Raw genomic sequence first — 16,283 nt, 5'->3', positions numbered from 1 at the left:
CAAAAGACGAATTTTCATTGTAATCGAGATGCTGTGACTACTCCATTATCTTTTAAGTGAGTTCACAGCACTATGACCTTTAAGGGTTGTTACCTAGGGCACCCCATGCTCCCCTGTACTGCTAAAACTTTAATACATTCCACCGCTAGGGTTTGATTTTTCAGATGTTCACCTCATCTCCACCATTCCTAAACCTCAGCTAATCCAGAACTCGATTCACCTCACCAGGCCTGCAAACCCACCACCCCCATCAATGCCAAACTGTTCTGGGTCCCTGTGCCTAGTGAACCCCACCGTGTTATCCACTCTCTAACAGGATTGTTTCTCATTCCTCTCTCTTTCTGATCTTTCCGTATGCCCCAATGTTCTGGAGCTTTCTTCCCAAAACCGTGTTGCCAGACTGCTTTATTATCCCCGGTCAATAACCTCCAGAAAACCCCTCTGTCCATTCAGTTCTTCAGCTGTTTTCTCTTTAATCTCCACCACATTCTTCCTTCGGCTCCCCTTGTTAGTGTTGTGTTTTGTCACGTGCAAAGCCTTGTTAAAATATAACTTTAAGAGCCAAGAATACTGGCATGAAGCACAATGTATCTTCTGACTGTTTTGGGTCATTCTGGGAATGCAGGTGTAATGAAGTTAAAATTGTTGACCACTAAACATTAGTTTACTGAGCTAATGAGGAACATGTGGCTTTAATCTGACTTCAGTTCAGTTTGAGTAAACTTGGGTTGGTTTATCGAGGAATGTTGATAATTTTATTCATATGTACTCTGAGCTTGCTGCAGGTCAAATCAAATTCTGACTTTTTAAAAATTGGATATCAATAACTCGCTGAGATGGAGTCTGCTCTTTTAATCCTTTGGATTTGATACCACCTCAATAAAAGAAACAAAAATTACTGGAAATAGGGGATTTGGCAGCATCTGTGGATGGAGGCACAGGGTTGATGTTTCTGGTCTATGACCCTTCATCAAATCAAAGGATGTGGACCTTCAACGTCAGCTCTGTTTTTCTCTCCACAGATGCTGCCACACCTGCTGAGTATTTCCAGCAATTTTTGCTTTTTGGATTTCCAGCGTCTGCAAAGCTTTGCTTCGAGAACTTTCAATGGCCACTGACAAAGACTGACTTTCATTAAAGATCGAAATATATCCGTTTACAGATTTTTAAAAAACTTCCATGAAAAACAATTATTTAATAATTCAGTCTTTGTGTAAACCCTGTTGTAAAAATAAATTAATAATTAATAAATGCATTAATTCGTATATGGGCATACATTTTAACCTAGTATTTACTGTTGAGTAGTTTGGTAGGGTTCTGTACATTTCTGCTGTAGCTTTGTATTCTCCAGGGTCTTTGTGGGAGCAGGCTTATGTGGGCAAATGGGATATTGTACTTTATCAGCGGTGTTGGTTCGAGTCTCTGTGGGTTTCCAGTTTGTGCTGAGGATCAGAGTACTGCCCACACCCTGCAGCCCTCCCTGAACAGAGTCCCTTGTGGATGGGAAGTGGTGGAATGGATTTGAGTGTATCTAGGAAGTGGATCCAAAATAAACGGGCACTTGCCTAGTCTGAGATGGATTTGAAACAAAGTTGAGATGAAGGGCTCACCCTCTTGGGAAAAGCCAATTCCCTTGGGAACCTTTCAGTTAGTGGAACACTGCTCTGTCCAACTGTCTTAAGGTTTAAAATTGCCCTGAGACAGAATTCTATCTTTTCCCTGACACAATTCTGCCTTTTCCCTACTCCAAAAATAACTTAATCACCCTCCCTCTTGCCTAGGTTTTAAGTCTGGCCCCCAAATAAAAAGATTAGGGGCCAACATCTGTTGTAATTTTGCAGGTTTATATGAAGTGAAGAGATGTGTTTCTAATTCTATTTTTTTCCCCTCACTCTGCAGGGAGCAGTGACTGAAGTTCAGTTTGGACCAATGAAGATCCATCAGGATCCCATTCAGGTATTATTGATGCAGCTGAAGATGCTGAGAAATAGTGTGGTTCATGAAGTGGAGATCTCGATCAACCCCATAGCTTTATTTAGAGCAAGGAAGCCTGAAATACTGTGGGTTAGAATTTACAAAATAACTGGCATGTACAAGAACTTTGAGTGTATGGTTACATTTAACTGTCCAAAGAGCCAATTAGTTTGATGTAAGTGTTTACTATATGGTATCGACAAGGTGTTATTCAGAAATTTCTGCTGGTCTAATCTGATGATACAAGTTGATTACTGTGATCAATGCACTCCAGGTAAAATTGGTTTTGAGGTATTAGGATATATAGTGCCATTCACCATTTCTAATGTGAGGAAATTTTGAATGGATTCTTCCCTCTTGAAGTGAAACATCCTGGACAAAGTAACTTTGTCTTTATATCTTATATAGAAGCTCAGTAAATTTATTGTGGTTGAATTGATCTTCAGTTTGGAAATGCTGGGATTGGAGAAACAGGGTGGTTGTGTTAGGGGAAGTAAGTAGTTGTGCTCACTTTTTTTTTGTATAAATTTCTCAGGTGGTATTTATGGGCCAGACATTGAGACATCCCACTGAGCATTGACCTTTCTGTAGTGTGTTCCCTAGATCACCCTAGATGTCTTGGCTGTGAGATCCATGAGTGAACTCCTTCTGGAGGAGTTCTGAGTTCAGCTCCATTTGTTTTAGCTGGAGTCTCTGCAGGATACAAGTAGCGAAGGTGGGAATATAGCCAAAAATATCATTATGCTTTGTGTTTAAACCTGAAACAAGATTTTCCAGTACCTTAAGTGCAAACATTGTATAAGAACATAAAATAGCAGCAGGAGTATGCCATATGGCCCCTCGAGACCTTCATTAAGATCAGGACTGACCTTTGACCACCACTCTTTTTCCACCTGGCTTTTTAAAAAAATATATTGTTCATGGGATGTGAACATTGCTGGCAAGGCCAAGATTTATTGGTTTCCCTGTTTGCCCTTGAGAATATGGTGGGCTGCCATGTTGAATCAAAGGATGTTGGTGTCAGTCTGTGGTAGAGGCACACACACTGCTGCTGGGAAGGGAGTTCCAGGATTTTAGCCCAGTGTGGTGTGTGATTTGGAGAGGAACTTGCAGGTGATAATGTTCCTTCACAGTGATTGCAGGTTGGTAGATGCTGTTAAGGAGCCTTGGAAAGTTTCTGTAGTCCATCTTGTATATGGCACCCACTGTAGCCATGGTGTGCCAGTGTTGGAGGGAGTGGATGTTGAAGATGGTGGATAGGGTGACAATCGAGTGAGTTGCTTTGTCCTGAATGGTGTCGAGCTTCTTGAATGTTGTTGGAGTCACACATGCAGGCAAGTGGAGAGTATTCCATCACACTCCTAACTTCTGCCTTGTAGATGGTGAACAAGATCTGGGGAGTTAGGGGGTGAGTTACTTGCTTCAGAATTCCCAGCCTCTGACCTGCTCCTATAACCAGAGTGTTTATATGGCTAGTGCAGTGCAGTTTCTGGTCAATGGTACCCCCTTCCCCCAGGATATTGATAGTGGGGATTCAGAAATAACATTGCTGTTGAATGTTAAGGGGAGTTGGTTAGATTCTTTTGTTGGAGATGGTCATTGCCTGTATGACACCCATATCATTGATTCCCTTAGAATCCAAAAATTTATTGACCTCGACCTTGAATAAACTCATGATTTGCTGTAGGTAATTCCAAAAATTCACAATTCTCTGAATGAAGGAGTTTCTCTTCATCTCAGTCCTAAATGGTCAACCCTTTATCCTGAGACTCTATCCCCGAATTCCTGGCTCTTCAGCCAGAAAAATGGCCTCTCGGCATCTACCCTTTTGAGCCCCCTCAGAATCTTATGTTTCAATGCGATTACCTCTTTTTTTTATAAACTATAGAGTGTAGGCACTTTCTGCCACAATCTCTCCTCATAGGACACCCCTCATCCCAGGTATCAATCTAACAAACTTTGTTCCACTCTATCTAAGGAAAACACATCCTTGGGTATGGAGACTAAAGCTATGCAATTACACAAGTATTAGGAACAGCTAAATTAATATTGAAGTATAGGGAATTGCTTTGTGTCTGATCCCATATTAACTTCAGCATTATATATACTGCGGCCAGAAACACAGCAGGAACAGGCTCTGGCTGATCTGAGTATAGGTGTTGCGGTAAGTGCCTGAGATCCCTTTGCTGTTGACCCCACTGAAGTACAGGGGATCGGAGGGTATTCTCTTTTTTATCAGCCAGTGTTGGGGCCCTTGTAGCAATGCGTGCCACCTAGGGCCCCTGCCATTAGAAAGAGGCCAGCAAATCTGGCCATGGGTGAGGGGAGCATTGGGGTAGGGGAAGAGTATAGAAACCCCAACTCTCGGAAATTAAAGGAAATTGTTCCCAGGATTGCTCTCTATAAGGGAAAGCAATATTTCCTGTTGAGGTGGGGTCCATATCAACATCCCTGGGGAAGGTCCCACATCCTCAGGTGATGAGTGTGATATTCCTGGTTTCACTAGCTGCTCCTAAGCCAAGTTCCTCTGAGGGCATGGGACACCCAACCTGTGCAGCATCAGCCTCTCGTGCACTAAAGTTTTTATTTGGGACCTGTGGAGGCTGTGCTGCAATTGGCCGCCTCAGATATTCTGAAGTTTGGTGCCTGAGCTGCAGTGAGGGAACCTGAGACTCCTCCCAACGCTCAGCAGGGGTACCTGACCAGGGCTGCAGACTCTGGGTCTGTAATTTCACAAAGGTTGAATTAATGTGACAGCTACTTTGTTGTCAGTAAACAGAAAATTAATTAATCCAGACATAATTCATTTTGAACATTGTCTGATGTAATGCCTCTTGGCCATCACTACTACCGGGAGTTAATGATCTGGGCATTACATTTTCTTCATGCTGTATGTATAATGAGCAATGTTCAGCATTGTAAAAGGCGTTATAGCCAAACTGCAGACAATCAGGCCCCATTCATTCAGCAATTAACTGTTTCAGCTTTTTATAATGTTTTTGAAAAATATTTAATAACTAAAAGCTATTGCTTCTGGCTGATACTTAACAGCACATTTTAGAAGTTGAACTACTTTTGTGTAAAATATTTGCTTTTGCTTGGATTAAATAAATGGGCAGTGAGGTATTTACCCATGGGCTTTATCTGCAGATTATGTAGAATTCAATCTAGATAGGAATATTACTGATGAAGTAATTCAGCTTTGATCAGTATCTGGTGGTACGTGGCCTTTGTATGAGTGTTTCAGATCACATCACCCTGTTGGGTGAAAACTTGATCCACATGGCCGGTTTATCTGGACATGCTACAACAACATTTTGGCCAGGCTCTACTTGTAATTCACATTTAAAAGGTGAGATGAGTTGCTCAATTTGAGCACGAACCATGTGTGAAAGTTTTGAAATTCATCAGGCTTTGAGCAGCGGGGCTTATTCACATTGAGCCTGGGTGACTCCTGCTGTTAGCTTACAGGTGAGAATGCAGGAGTGAGAATTGGTGCTTTGTACAGTCAGCTGGAAGGTACCTGATACCTGTATGGTGTTGAGTTGAACTCAAGCCTCTGCCCTTTTACACCATTCCACTGTCCTGTTTTTAAATTGGGCTTTGTGGGTCTTGGTGGCAATGGCATGGCACAGCCAGTAGAAGCGGTAAATTAGCCGCTTCACTGAATCTAGCTGCTGGAAGACCGAGTGCAAATTGCTCAAAGTTGCCACAACACTGTGAAGATTTTATAGCCATAATGGAAATATTTCTTTGGGTCTGATTTGGACAGTTCATTTTGTGAACCTGTCTCATTAGATATCTTTTCCTCTCGGTGTGTATTTTTTTAATGTTGAAATACTTACAACAAGCCAAGTTTTCTCTCCCGCTCTGGAGCTGTCATTCATTTCAGATCAGTCAGGGTGCTTCAATATGAATCTTTTTTCCCCCCTCCCCAGGTACTTCTAGTGTTTGCCAAGGAAGATAGCCAGAGTACTGGATTCTGGTGGGCGTGTGACAGGGCGGGGTACAAGTGCAATGTGGTACAGACGCCAGAGGCTGCACTGGAATGTTTCTTAGACAAGGATCATGAGATCATCATCATAGATCATAGACATTCCACATACTTTGATGCAGAAGCGCTGTGTCGGTGAGTTGTTGCCCTTGACTGCAGTCTACAGGCAATTGATTCATCATTGAGTCTGGCCAGTTTCATGAACACAAATGTTGATGATAGTTGTCAGATTCAGTTTCTAACATTTGTATCAGGTTTGAAAACCAAAGCCAAATAATGCAGATGCTGGAAATCTGAAATGAAAATAGAAAATGCTGGAAGTACTCAGCAAGTTCTAGTGAAAGGTCATCAACCTGAAATGTTAACTGTTTTTCTCTCCACGTACACTGTATGACTTGCTGAGTGTTTCTAAGTCTTTCCTGTTTTTAGCTTGTATTCGGTTTCCTACTAAACACTTTCGTTTTGAGTATTTGTGCCACTCAATTTCATATACACCAACTAGCAGCTATGGAAATAATTTCATCTCTTTGAGAGACCCTTGTTGATTTAAATAATCCAACAGATGGAAAGGAAAATGTAACCAGTGTTACATTGAACATCAGTCCTTTGGGAATTGAAAAGAGAGAAGACCATTCAATGCTTTAGGTAACAGCCCTCTGAACTGACTTTGGGTCTCTAGGAGGAGGTTAACCTGCCCCTCTCCTATTCAGATATGAATGGAACATGTTTCGAGAACATTTCAGCTTCTACTTTTAATGAGGCACAATTGGAGACCTGCAGCTAGGTATCAGTAGCACATGACAAATACTTACCCCCGCCCCCATGCTTCCCTCTGACTCTAAATACATCATTTGAGTTCCTAATAATGGAACATTATAGCTTGAAAATGCTTTAGTTTTAAATCTCAATTTACCTTTTTTTTTTATCAAATGCCTGTTTGAACACACATGCCTTTGATGGTTTTTAGCACACCTTGGCCTGTTGTTAGAGTGACATGATGTTCCCCAAACTGCTGAAAATGACACTTCACCCGCTGGAGTACAGAACAGTATCTACTCCACACCCAGTGCGTGATGTTAGCTAATTTTCTCATTACCTTTTTAGTTCATATAGTTTGTGTGTATACATGCACACAAAGGGGTGGAGTAAAGGGAGGTTGAGGTGCTTCATATGAAAATTTTCCAGGATCTGTGCCTTGTGTAAGTTTCCCTAGAATGAAGTGATTAGGTTGACGCTTGCATTGATCACTGGACGTCCAGTTCCATGGTCCAGTGTAACTGTGATTCTGATATTTATCTGTACACTCTGTATTGTATGTGATGGTAAAGTAATTGTGGCCATTACTTGTAGATCCATCAGAGCAACAAAGTCGTCAGAAAATGCTGTCATTGTTGCTGTTGCGAAACGACCGTAAGTACTTTATTATTTTTTGAATGGGAGCGGAAAGAAAGGCATCCTTCATTAAAGTAACTGGTTCAGACTTGGTAAGACGAGGAGATGGTGCAATGCTTTAAGGCCTCGTGATATCAGAGAACCTTAGAATGGTACAGCATACCGAGCCTATTGAACAGCACCTTCCAAACCCACAACCACTAACATCTAGAAAGACAAGGGCAGCAGATAGATGGGAACACCACCACCTGGAAGTTCCCCTCCAAGCCACTCACCATCCTGACTTGGAAATATATCGCTGTTCCTTCACTGTTGCTGGGTCAAAATCCTGGACCTCCCTCCCTAAAAGCACCATGGGTGTACATACACCAGATGGACTGCAGTGGTTCAAGAAGGCAGCTCACCACCACCTTCTCGGGGTCAATTAGGGATGGCAATAAATGCTGGCCTAGCCAGCGATGCCCACATCCCATGAATAAATTTTTAAGAAGAGGCATGTTTGGCCCGTTGTTCGTGTGCCAGCTCTTTGAAAGAGTTATTCGTTTTGTCCCACATCCCTACTCTTTCTCTATAGCCCTGCAAATTTTTCCCCTTCAAGTTTTTACGCAAAACCCTTTTTGAATAATATTTTGGAATCTGCTTCCCCCGCCCGCTCATGCATTCCAGATTTTCAAAAGTATTTTTTTTCCCCCTCATGTTGCCTCTAGTCCTTTTGCCAATTACATTAAATCTGAATCCTACTGAAAACCAGTCCCCTTACTCAATCTATTAAAACCTCTCATGATTTTTAACGATCATTATCAAACCTCCTAGTTTACAGACTCCCTAACAGTAACGATAGCGTTGGACAGAGTGTAAACCAGGAAATTAAAGCAGCCTATAAAAAGGATAATGCAATAGTCCTGGGGATCTTCAATCTTCATATAGACTGAGCAGACCAAATTGACAAAAGTAACACAGAGAGCAAGCCCATGGATCACATTCAAGGCAGCTTTTTAGAACAATATGTCAAGCAGCCAACCAGGAACAGGCTATTTTCAATCTAGTATTGTGTAATGGGACCTTAGAGTAAAGGATTATCGGAGGCAAAGTGATCATAATATGATTGAATTTCATCTTAAATTTGAAAGTGTTATGGCTATGTCCGAAACTAGGATCTTAAATGTAAACAAAACCAATTAATGGTATGTGAGGCAAGTTGGCTGAGGTAGGTTTATAATTAAATTCAAAGATATGATGGTAGATAACCAATTACAAATGTTTAAATAATTCATAATTCTCTGAGTATACAATCCCTTGAGGAATAAGATCTTCACTGAAAAGCCAATCCAACCTTAGTGAATTTAAAGATTATATAGCTTAAAGGTAGAGGAATAGAATGTTGCCAAAAGGAGTAATAAGCCCGAGGATTGGCTGAGTTTTAAAATTCAGCAAAAGATGACCAAGAAATAGATAATAATAGAATGAGAGTAAAATAGCAAGAAAGGTAAAATCTCTTAGTCTGCTTTTATGAGCACATTGAAGGGAATATATTAGCAAAAGTAAAAATGGGTCCCTTAGAGGAAATTATAATGGGGAATAAGGAAATGACTTAAGATGTTAAACAAGTATTGTTTGTCTTCACAGCACAAAACACAGATCATGCTGCTGTCGGGGAGGATTTAAACTAATTTGGCAGGGGGTGGGAGCTAGGATGTAGCATTAGAGAAGAGAAACAAAGTGCAGAAAAGATTGGGAAGATGGATAGCCCTAGAGTAAGAAATAGTTAGGTTTTAGGTGGATGAAGACCTAACAAGAAATGCAATAAGGTTTAAATTGGGTTTACTATGCATGTTGGTAAATGCACAAAGCGTGGTAAATAAGGTTGGTAAGCTGTAGGTGCCGGTAACCCCATGGGCTCAAAGAAGGGCAGTACTAGGCACTAAATATTCTTGATACAAAGTGTTCAGGAAAGGTAGGGAACAAAGAGAAAGGAACAGCATTGATTAAGGAGAAAATTAGTGTTGAAGTGAGGATCTGTTTGGTTAAGAGTTTAAAAAAATACACAACTAGGCAACTGTTTGCTAGTACAGAACTTGAGTATTGCTGAAAAAAAGAGACATGTCAAAGCTTTTCATCTTGCACTCATCAGGACACTTCGCAAGAACACCAATATAAGGGGAAAACAACAATTTGTACTGTATGTGAAGAGAGTGTGATTGGTTGGCAAGTGGACTCTGGTAGAGGTGTTGCCATGGAGAATGCACCACTAGCGACTGGCAGTTAACTGCCAAGCATTGTTTGAAATTTAAACCAGGTAGCTTGACCCTGATTGGTCAAGGCATTGCCCTGAGGAATGAACCAGCGAATGGCTGTCACTGTTTTGTTTAGCTGAAACAGGTGCAATGTGTGTATATGTTCTTTCTGTCTACAAAGAGCAGGGTCCTGTGTATTAATAGATGTAGCTTCCAGTGCACACAAATGTGCCACACTGTGAGTCCGACTGACAATATTAAATTGGCTGTCAGCGTAATTCTTAGCACACTGAGGATTATTTAGCAAATGTCCAATCGCAGGATCACACCTTATGTTGGGCACTGTTTTGAGTTTTGCAAGCACGGGCTGGTTGGGTACCTTGCCCATTGCGATCAGCGGCTGGGGTGATACGTTTGATACGATTCGCCAGTCTTTGGGACGTCCGGCCTACAAACCTAGCATCACACTGGCACTGATATTCATAAACCACGTTATTCATTTGTGAGATAGGCAGGATGTCTTTTTGGCTTGACGGTGAGAACAGATCTGCCCCAGGTAAATTGGAGTCAAAGATTGGCATGCAGAACTGTAGCGGAATAATAGGCTGCCTTTTAAAAAGGCAAGAGTTCGGGCACATTCTCACAAGGTGGAAAGGTGAGGCAACCAATGCCAGAGCTTCCTTGATGACGGAAGAGATGGAGAATAAAATGAAATGGAAAAAGGAACATATGACAGCTCTCAAGTTGATAATACAAGCGCGAACTAGGCTGAATATAGAAAGTTCAGAGGGAATATGAAGAAAGAAATGGAAAGGCAAGGAGTGAATATGGGAAGAGACTGGAAGATGACATAAAAGAGAATCCAAAAGTCGTCTTTCGATATATAAATAATGAAGAGGTAGCAAGAGGTAGGTGGGTTCAATTAGAGACCAAAAAGGGGATCTATTTATGGAGAAAATGTTTAGGGTTATGGGGAAAGGACAGGGGAGTGGGACTAGCTTAGTAGCTATTAGAACTGGCATGAACACAACAGGCCAAGTTGCTTCTTTGTGCTGTTACCATCCTATCAATCTATTCCATAAATTAGTAAAGAAAATGTGCTAGAATATTATTGAGACTGACACCTGACAGATCCCCAGGACCCAATGGCCTACATTTTAGGATTTTAAAAGATGTGGCTGCAGAGATAATAAGTGCCTTAGTAATGATTTTCCAGACTTATGTCGAATGGCCCCTGTACATTGGAAGATAGTAAATATAACCCCACTGTTAAAGAAGAGTGGTTGAGAGAAAATGGGGAACTGTAGGTTAATTAGCCTGACTCAGTTGGGAAAATGCTGGAATCCATTATTAAAGACATGGTAACAGGGCAATTGGAAAATTGCTTTGATGAGGCAAAGTCAGCATGGTTTTCTAAGAGGAAAGTTGTATGACAAACCTATTCTTTGAGGGTATAGCTGACATGATTGTCAAGGGGGAGCCAGCAAATATAGGTTGAATTTTAATAAGTTATTTGATAAAATGCCACATGAGAGATTGTTGCACAAGATTATAGCTGTTTGACGGACTGAAAACAGTTAAGTAAAAAGGGTTATTTTTGGGATAGCATGGCGTATTTGCACGTACTGGACGCTACATATATTAATACACAGGACCCTGTTCTTTGCAGACAAAGAACATATATGCACATTGCGCCTGTTTCAACTAAACAAAATAAGTGGCAGCCATTCGCTGACTCATTCCTCAGGGCAATGCCTTGACCAATCGGGGTCAAGCTGCCTGGTCTAAATTTCAGTTAAATGTCACCATCAGTGGCGCATTCTCCATGGCAACGCCACTTGCCAACCAATCAGCAATCTCTTCACATACAGTATAAATTGTTGTTTTCCCCCTTTATATTGGTATTCTTGTGAGCGTCCTGATGAGTGCAAGACAAAAAACTTGGACACATCTCTTTTTTTTCAGCAATACTCAAGTCCTACTCTACCAAACGACTAATCTAATATTAACGGCTTGGGTGAGGGGGCCAAGCGTAATGTATCCCCAGTTTGTTGATGATACAAAGCTAGATGGAAAAGTAAGCTCTGAGGAAGACACAGACTGAAAAGAGATATAGATAGGTTAAGTGATTAGGCAAAAAGGTGACAGATGGCCTATGGTGTGGTGATGTGTAAATCTTGGGATTCAGTGTGATTTGGGTATCATTGCAGGTGAACCATGCAGGCGCAATGAGCATTAGAAAAGCAAGTGGTAAGTTTGCCTTTTTATTGTAAATGCGTTGCAGTATAAGAGTAAGGACGCCTGGCAGCAATTACGTGGGGCTTTGGTGAGATCACCTGGAGTGCTGTTTACAGTTTGTTTACTTTGCGTAAGGAAGGAGGGTATGGAATGAAGGTTCACAAGATTGATTCCTGGAATGGGAGGGCTGTCCTCCAAGTCCAATAGGCTTTATATGCTCTGGAATTTAGAGGAATGAGAGGTGGTCCCACTGAAGATTTAAAAACTGGAAGAGCTTGACTGGGTAGATGGTAGGGACTGTTTCCCCTGGCTGGAGAGTCTAGAACTAGAGGTCAGTCTCAGAATTAGAGGTCAAATGAGATTTCTTCACCTTGGAGAGTTGTGAACCATTGAAACTGTCTCCTCTAGAGGCCTGAGGATGCTCAGTCAGTGAGCATTTTCAAGATTCGAGAGGTTTTTGGGACATTTAAGGGAATTGAGGAATATGTGGATGGGGCAGGAAAGTGGATTTGACCTGAAGGTCCCATCATAATCTTGAATAGCAGAGCAGGTTCCACAAGGGACCACATGGCTTATTCCAAATCCTGTTTCTTGTGTTAATCTTCTCTGCTTTAAGGTGATCAACCCCAGTTTTTCTAATCTCTCCACATAACTGAAATCTTTCATTCCTGGTACCATTTTAGTAAATGTCCTCTGCACCCTATTGAAGGCCTTGACATCCTTCTTGCACTTTGCTGCCCAGGCTCAATACTCCAACTGGAGTTTAACCAGAGTGCTATTTTGCTCACTATTATCTGTGCAATAAAGCTCTAATCTCAACTTTCTGTCAGAAGGTGATTCTGAGCACAGGAAGGGCAAAGAGAATTGGAGGGGAAGTTACCCAGGACTCCACTTGAACACCACCCCAACTATGCTGGGACTGTCAGGGGCCTGGTGGGTATTTTACCTATTCTCTTGACTTGGGCACAGGAGACGTGAAAAGGGAACAAAAATATTATTTAATAGTGTAGGTATGCTAATATGACTGTCATCAAATGGCAAAACTGAATAAAACAGAGAAGTTGGCCAGGTTTAATGAAGTACAAGTTGATTTCTTCTAAGTGTCATCTTAGTTTAAGTGGTAGCACTCTTGCCCTGAGTTAAAGCTCGAGGGTACAAGCCCTACTCCAGACACTTGAATTCGTAATCCAGGCTGGTTCCAGTACTGCATCGAGGGAATGCTGAGCTATCAGCTACTATCTTTCAGCTGAATTGTCAAAGCACAGCTTTTGTCTGCCCACCCCATTAGATATACAAGATCCTGTTGCATTCTTCATAGAAGAGCGGTTCTCTCCCACGATCTAGGTCAACATTACCCCTTCAACTTATCCCATCTACCTGACAACTTTAACTGCATGTTTATCTCAATACTGCTTGTGTGCAGGTTAGATGCATAATTTTCCAGAATAACAATAGTTGCATGTCAAAAATAATTAACTACTGAAATTCTTTGAGGTCCTAAGGATGTGAAAGGATCTATGTAAATACAAGATGAAATGTTGGATGTAACTATTGTGACTAATCTGAGGCCTAATGTGTTATAAGAGAAGTTTATTTGTCTTTTAACAAGTTCAGTGTTATAAAAAATTTACCAATCCACATGGCTTTTTATTTTAAAACAGATCGTATATTGACACTTTTTCGAAACCATTATTAATTTCACAATTGCACTGTTGTTGCATCTTAGACAAGGGGATCAGGAGGAGAGCTCCGTGATGCCACTAATTGCTGCAGGCTTCACACGGGTAGGTTACTGATTTTTTTTCTGTAGTTTAGCCTCGGGCTACTGATTGTGAGCATGATGAAGCTACTCTGTAACAGTGGGATGGGATTAGTGACCCCAGTCATGGGAGTTGTGAATTCTTTAAACAGGACTTGTGCTTCTGATCTGTAGATCACAATGCTCAATAGCTAAAATCCCAGATGGAATACAAAAAGTATTAATGTTGCCGATAGCTTATTCGGCAGATGGTGGAAATTCCTTAGAAATTCATTTTTCAAAGAACTCTGTGAGGTCCTTCATCATTTGTCCAATAGCTGCTCTGATGGGGCTTTATTAATTTGGGCAATAGATTATTTTAAACCTGGGAGTGCAATAGACAGGTGGAAGGTAGACTTGCACGTCAAAACTTCATTTCCAAGCCTTTCAGTTGGATCATTGGTGTAATATATAATGTAGGTTATGTAAGTTTAGTATGTGTTGCATTTTTTTTGTTCTGTACAAGTTGTATTTCCTTTGTACTTTAGGTTCCCTGCTCAGTCCCCCAGTGCTGATGTATCTGTCATATTTGTTGTACCTCATTTCATCTGCCTTATCCATGACCAGTTTGCTCCACTTCCAGCCTCAGTGTTGTGCCAAAAAAAGTTTCTACTGCACTGAAGAATCACAGCTCCGGTATCAATTTTGTTTTGGTCTTCGGTTTAAATATTGCCAGAGTCCCTGCCAAATGGGAGAGATGAAAAGGAAGTAAAGTTGCGAAAATCTCCCTGGAAATAGATGATTTTGAACATTTAAACCGTACTCAACCAACCCTTGCTTGCAAAACTCAGAACATAATATCTAACATTAGATGTGATTCCGCGATTGGGAAGCACTTGCTGAGTAATCCTGAGTGTGCTAAGAATTGCAATAACAACCAATTTAAGATCGTCAGTCAGGATCACAATGTAGCTCACTTAAGCTTGCTAAAGGTTACACAGGGACCTGTCCTCTGCAGGCAAAAGGAATATATCCAGACATTGTACCTTTTTTTGAATAAGCAAAGGCATGAGGGGGAACAATAGCTCCCATGGCAACATCTTGGCTAATCAGAGTCCACGTGCCAACCAATCAGTAACCTTTTGTCATGCAGTATAAATTGTTGTTTCCTTTGAAATTTGACATTCATGTGCCTATCCTGATCAGTGCAAGATGAAAAACTTCGATAGAATGTCTTCCTTTTTCAGCAACATCTCCAAGACATGGCACTTAACCTTTTAAAAATAATTCATTTAGAGTCTGATTTAAACATTCTTATCCAGAGCTTGAAAGCAGATTGCTTTCCTTTCATGTTCAATATACATTAGATTAATCATGGAATACAGTGGGAGGCCATTCCACCCACTGTCCCTGTGTTGGCTTATTACGGTTAGCATTACAAAGGATAAGGTAGGGAGGGAAGAAAATGCAAAATAGCCTCAAAGCAATAGTGGGGATAATCGAAGGGGAGACCTTCTGCACTCTCCTAAAAATAAAGTGGCTTTTTCTGTGCATAATAGATGGTAGATGTTAGGTAGATTTGGTAAGTATAAAGTAACTGGTGTGGGAATAATGAACCATAAAGAGAGAACTAAATGGAACAGCTGTAATGCATGCTGGTAGGAGTGAGATCTAGGGAATATCAGTGAATCCGTCAGCACTGGCATTATAAATGAAATTGCAGTAGCTGGGCAGCATACAAATCAGAAGAGATTATTTTTGGAGAACTCTATTTCTAGCTGACTAATTGACCAGATTCATCTAGATAACACTCCGCAGAGGGTTCATGATCTGTCCATAGAAAAGGAAATTTAGAAGAATCTTTCCTTAACATAAAGGTAAACAGGTTAGGAGAACAAGTGATATGTAGGTTCAAGAGCATTTGGCAACAAATTATTTTCTGAGCGAATTGGAGGTTTGGTCAGGGGATGGGTTGGTAGGCTTGGAAATAACTAAAGGCTGGATTGCTGCACGAAAAGCCCTTTTTCCTGTTCTCAAACATTCCTGGGTCTGGGTTCCCTGAAGTAGTTATTCATTCAGTCCCATTTTCGCTCCATTTTCCTAATCTCTTTTTTTAATACTTTTTTCTTATTTTGAATATTTACCCAGCTCTCTTAAAAGCTACAACGGAATCTGCTTTCTCCACAGTTTCATGTCCTAACAAACTTGGTTTTTTTTATCTTCTGCCATAGTTTTCATCATTAAATTGCGTTCTTTAATCTCAAACCTGTGGAGCAATAGAAATAGCTTTTGCTCAATTTAACCAATCAACTTTTCCTGAGTTTGAACCTCTTTCATCGGCGGCTCGGTAGAAATCGGAGTCCTCGTTCCTCTAGCCTCTTCATAACCAAAGCTTGACTTCTCTGGTAGCATGGATGGGGATCAGTTGCAGAGCTGGCTAGCTAATTTAACTTACCTTGTTAATATTGGGGCACATTGGGGGTTTGCTTGTGCAGTTTCACTGTTGATGTGTTTGTCTCCCCAGTGGTACATTGAAAATCCCAGTATCATTGCCTGTTACAATGAACTGATCCAGTTGGAGTTTGGAGAAGTACGTGCACAGTTCAAACTGAGGTAATTCAGCCTGCTTCATTGATGTATAGCGCTGGTGGATTGGCTGGATATTACATACAGCAAGTGTTATATTAATAATTCAGCCCTGGTTTAGTGTGTA

The 16,283-nt window shown here is 41.0% G+C and overlaps 1 protein-coding gene across 3 annotated transcripts in view; it reads left to right on the top strand.

Annotated features, from left to right (window-relative positions):
* pde8a (phosphodiesterase 8A) overlaps positions 1-16,283 on the top strand; it is a 123,777-nt gene that overhangs the window by 58,903 nt on the left and 48,591 nt on the right. For all 3 annotated transcript variants that reach the window (XR_013573470.1, XM_078530159.1, XM_078530160.1), the window contains 5 exons: positions 1,900-1,956; positions 5,913-6,103; positions 7,319-7,378; positions 13,559-13,616; positions 16,095-16,183. Coding sequence is in view for 2 of the 3 variants with exons in the window: in XM_078530159.1 (XP_078386285.1) it covers positions 1,900-1,956; positions 5,913-6,103; positions 7,319-7,378; positions 13,559-13,616; positions 16,095-16,183 (455 nt within the window). In the remaining variant the exon portion in view is untranslated. The remainder of the gene's footprint in view (positions 1-1,899; positions 1,957-5,912; positions 6,104-7,318; positions 7,379-13,558; positions 13,617-16,094; positions 16,184-16,283) is intronic.

Source organism: Cetorhinus maximus, chromosome 26, assembly GCF_964194155.1.
Source record: "Cetorhinus maximus chromosome 26, sCetMax3.hap1.1, whole genome shotgun sequence".
NCBI lineage: Eukaryota > Metazoa > Chordata > Chondrichthyes > Lamniformes > Cetorhinidae > Cetorhinus > Cetorhinus maximus.
Note: the sequence above shows the minus strand (reverse complement) of the source record. Positions and strands in the feature narration are given on the sequence as shown.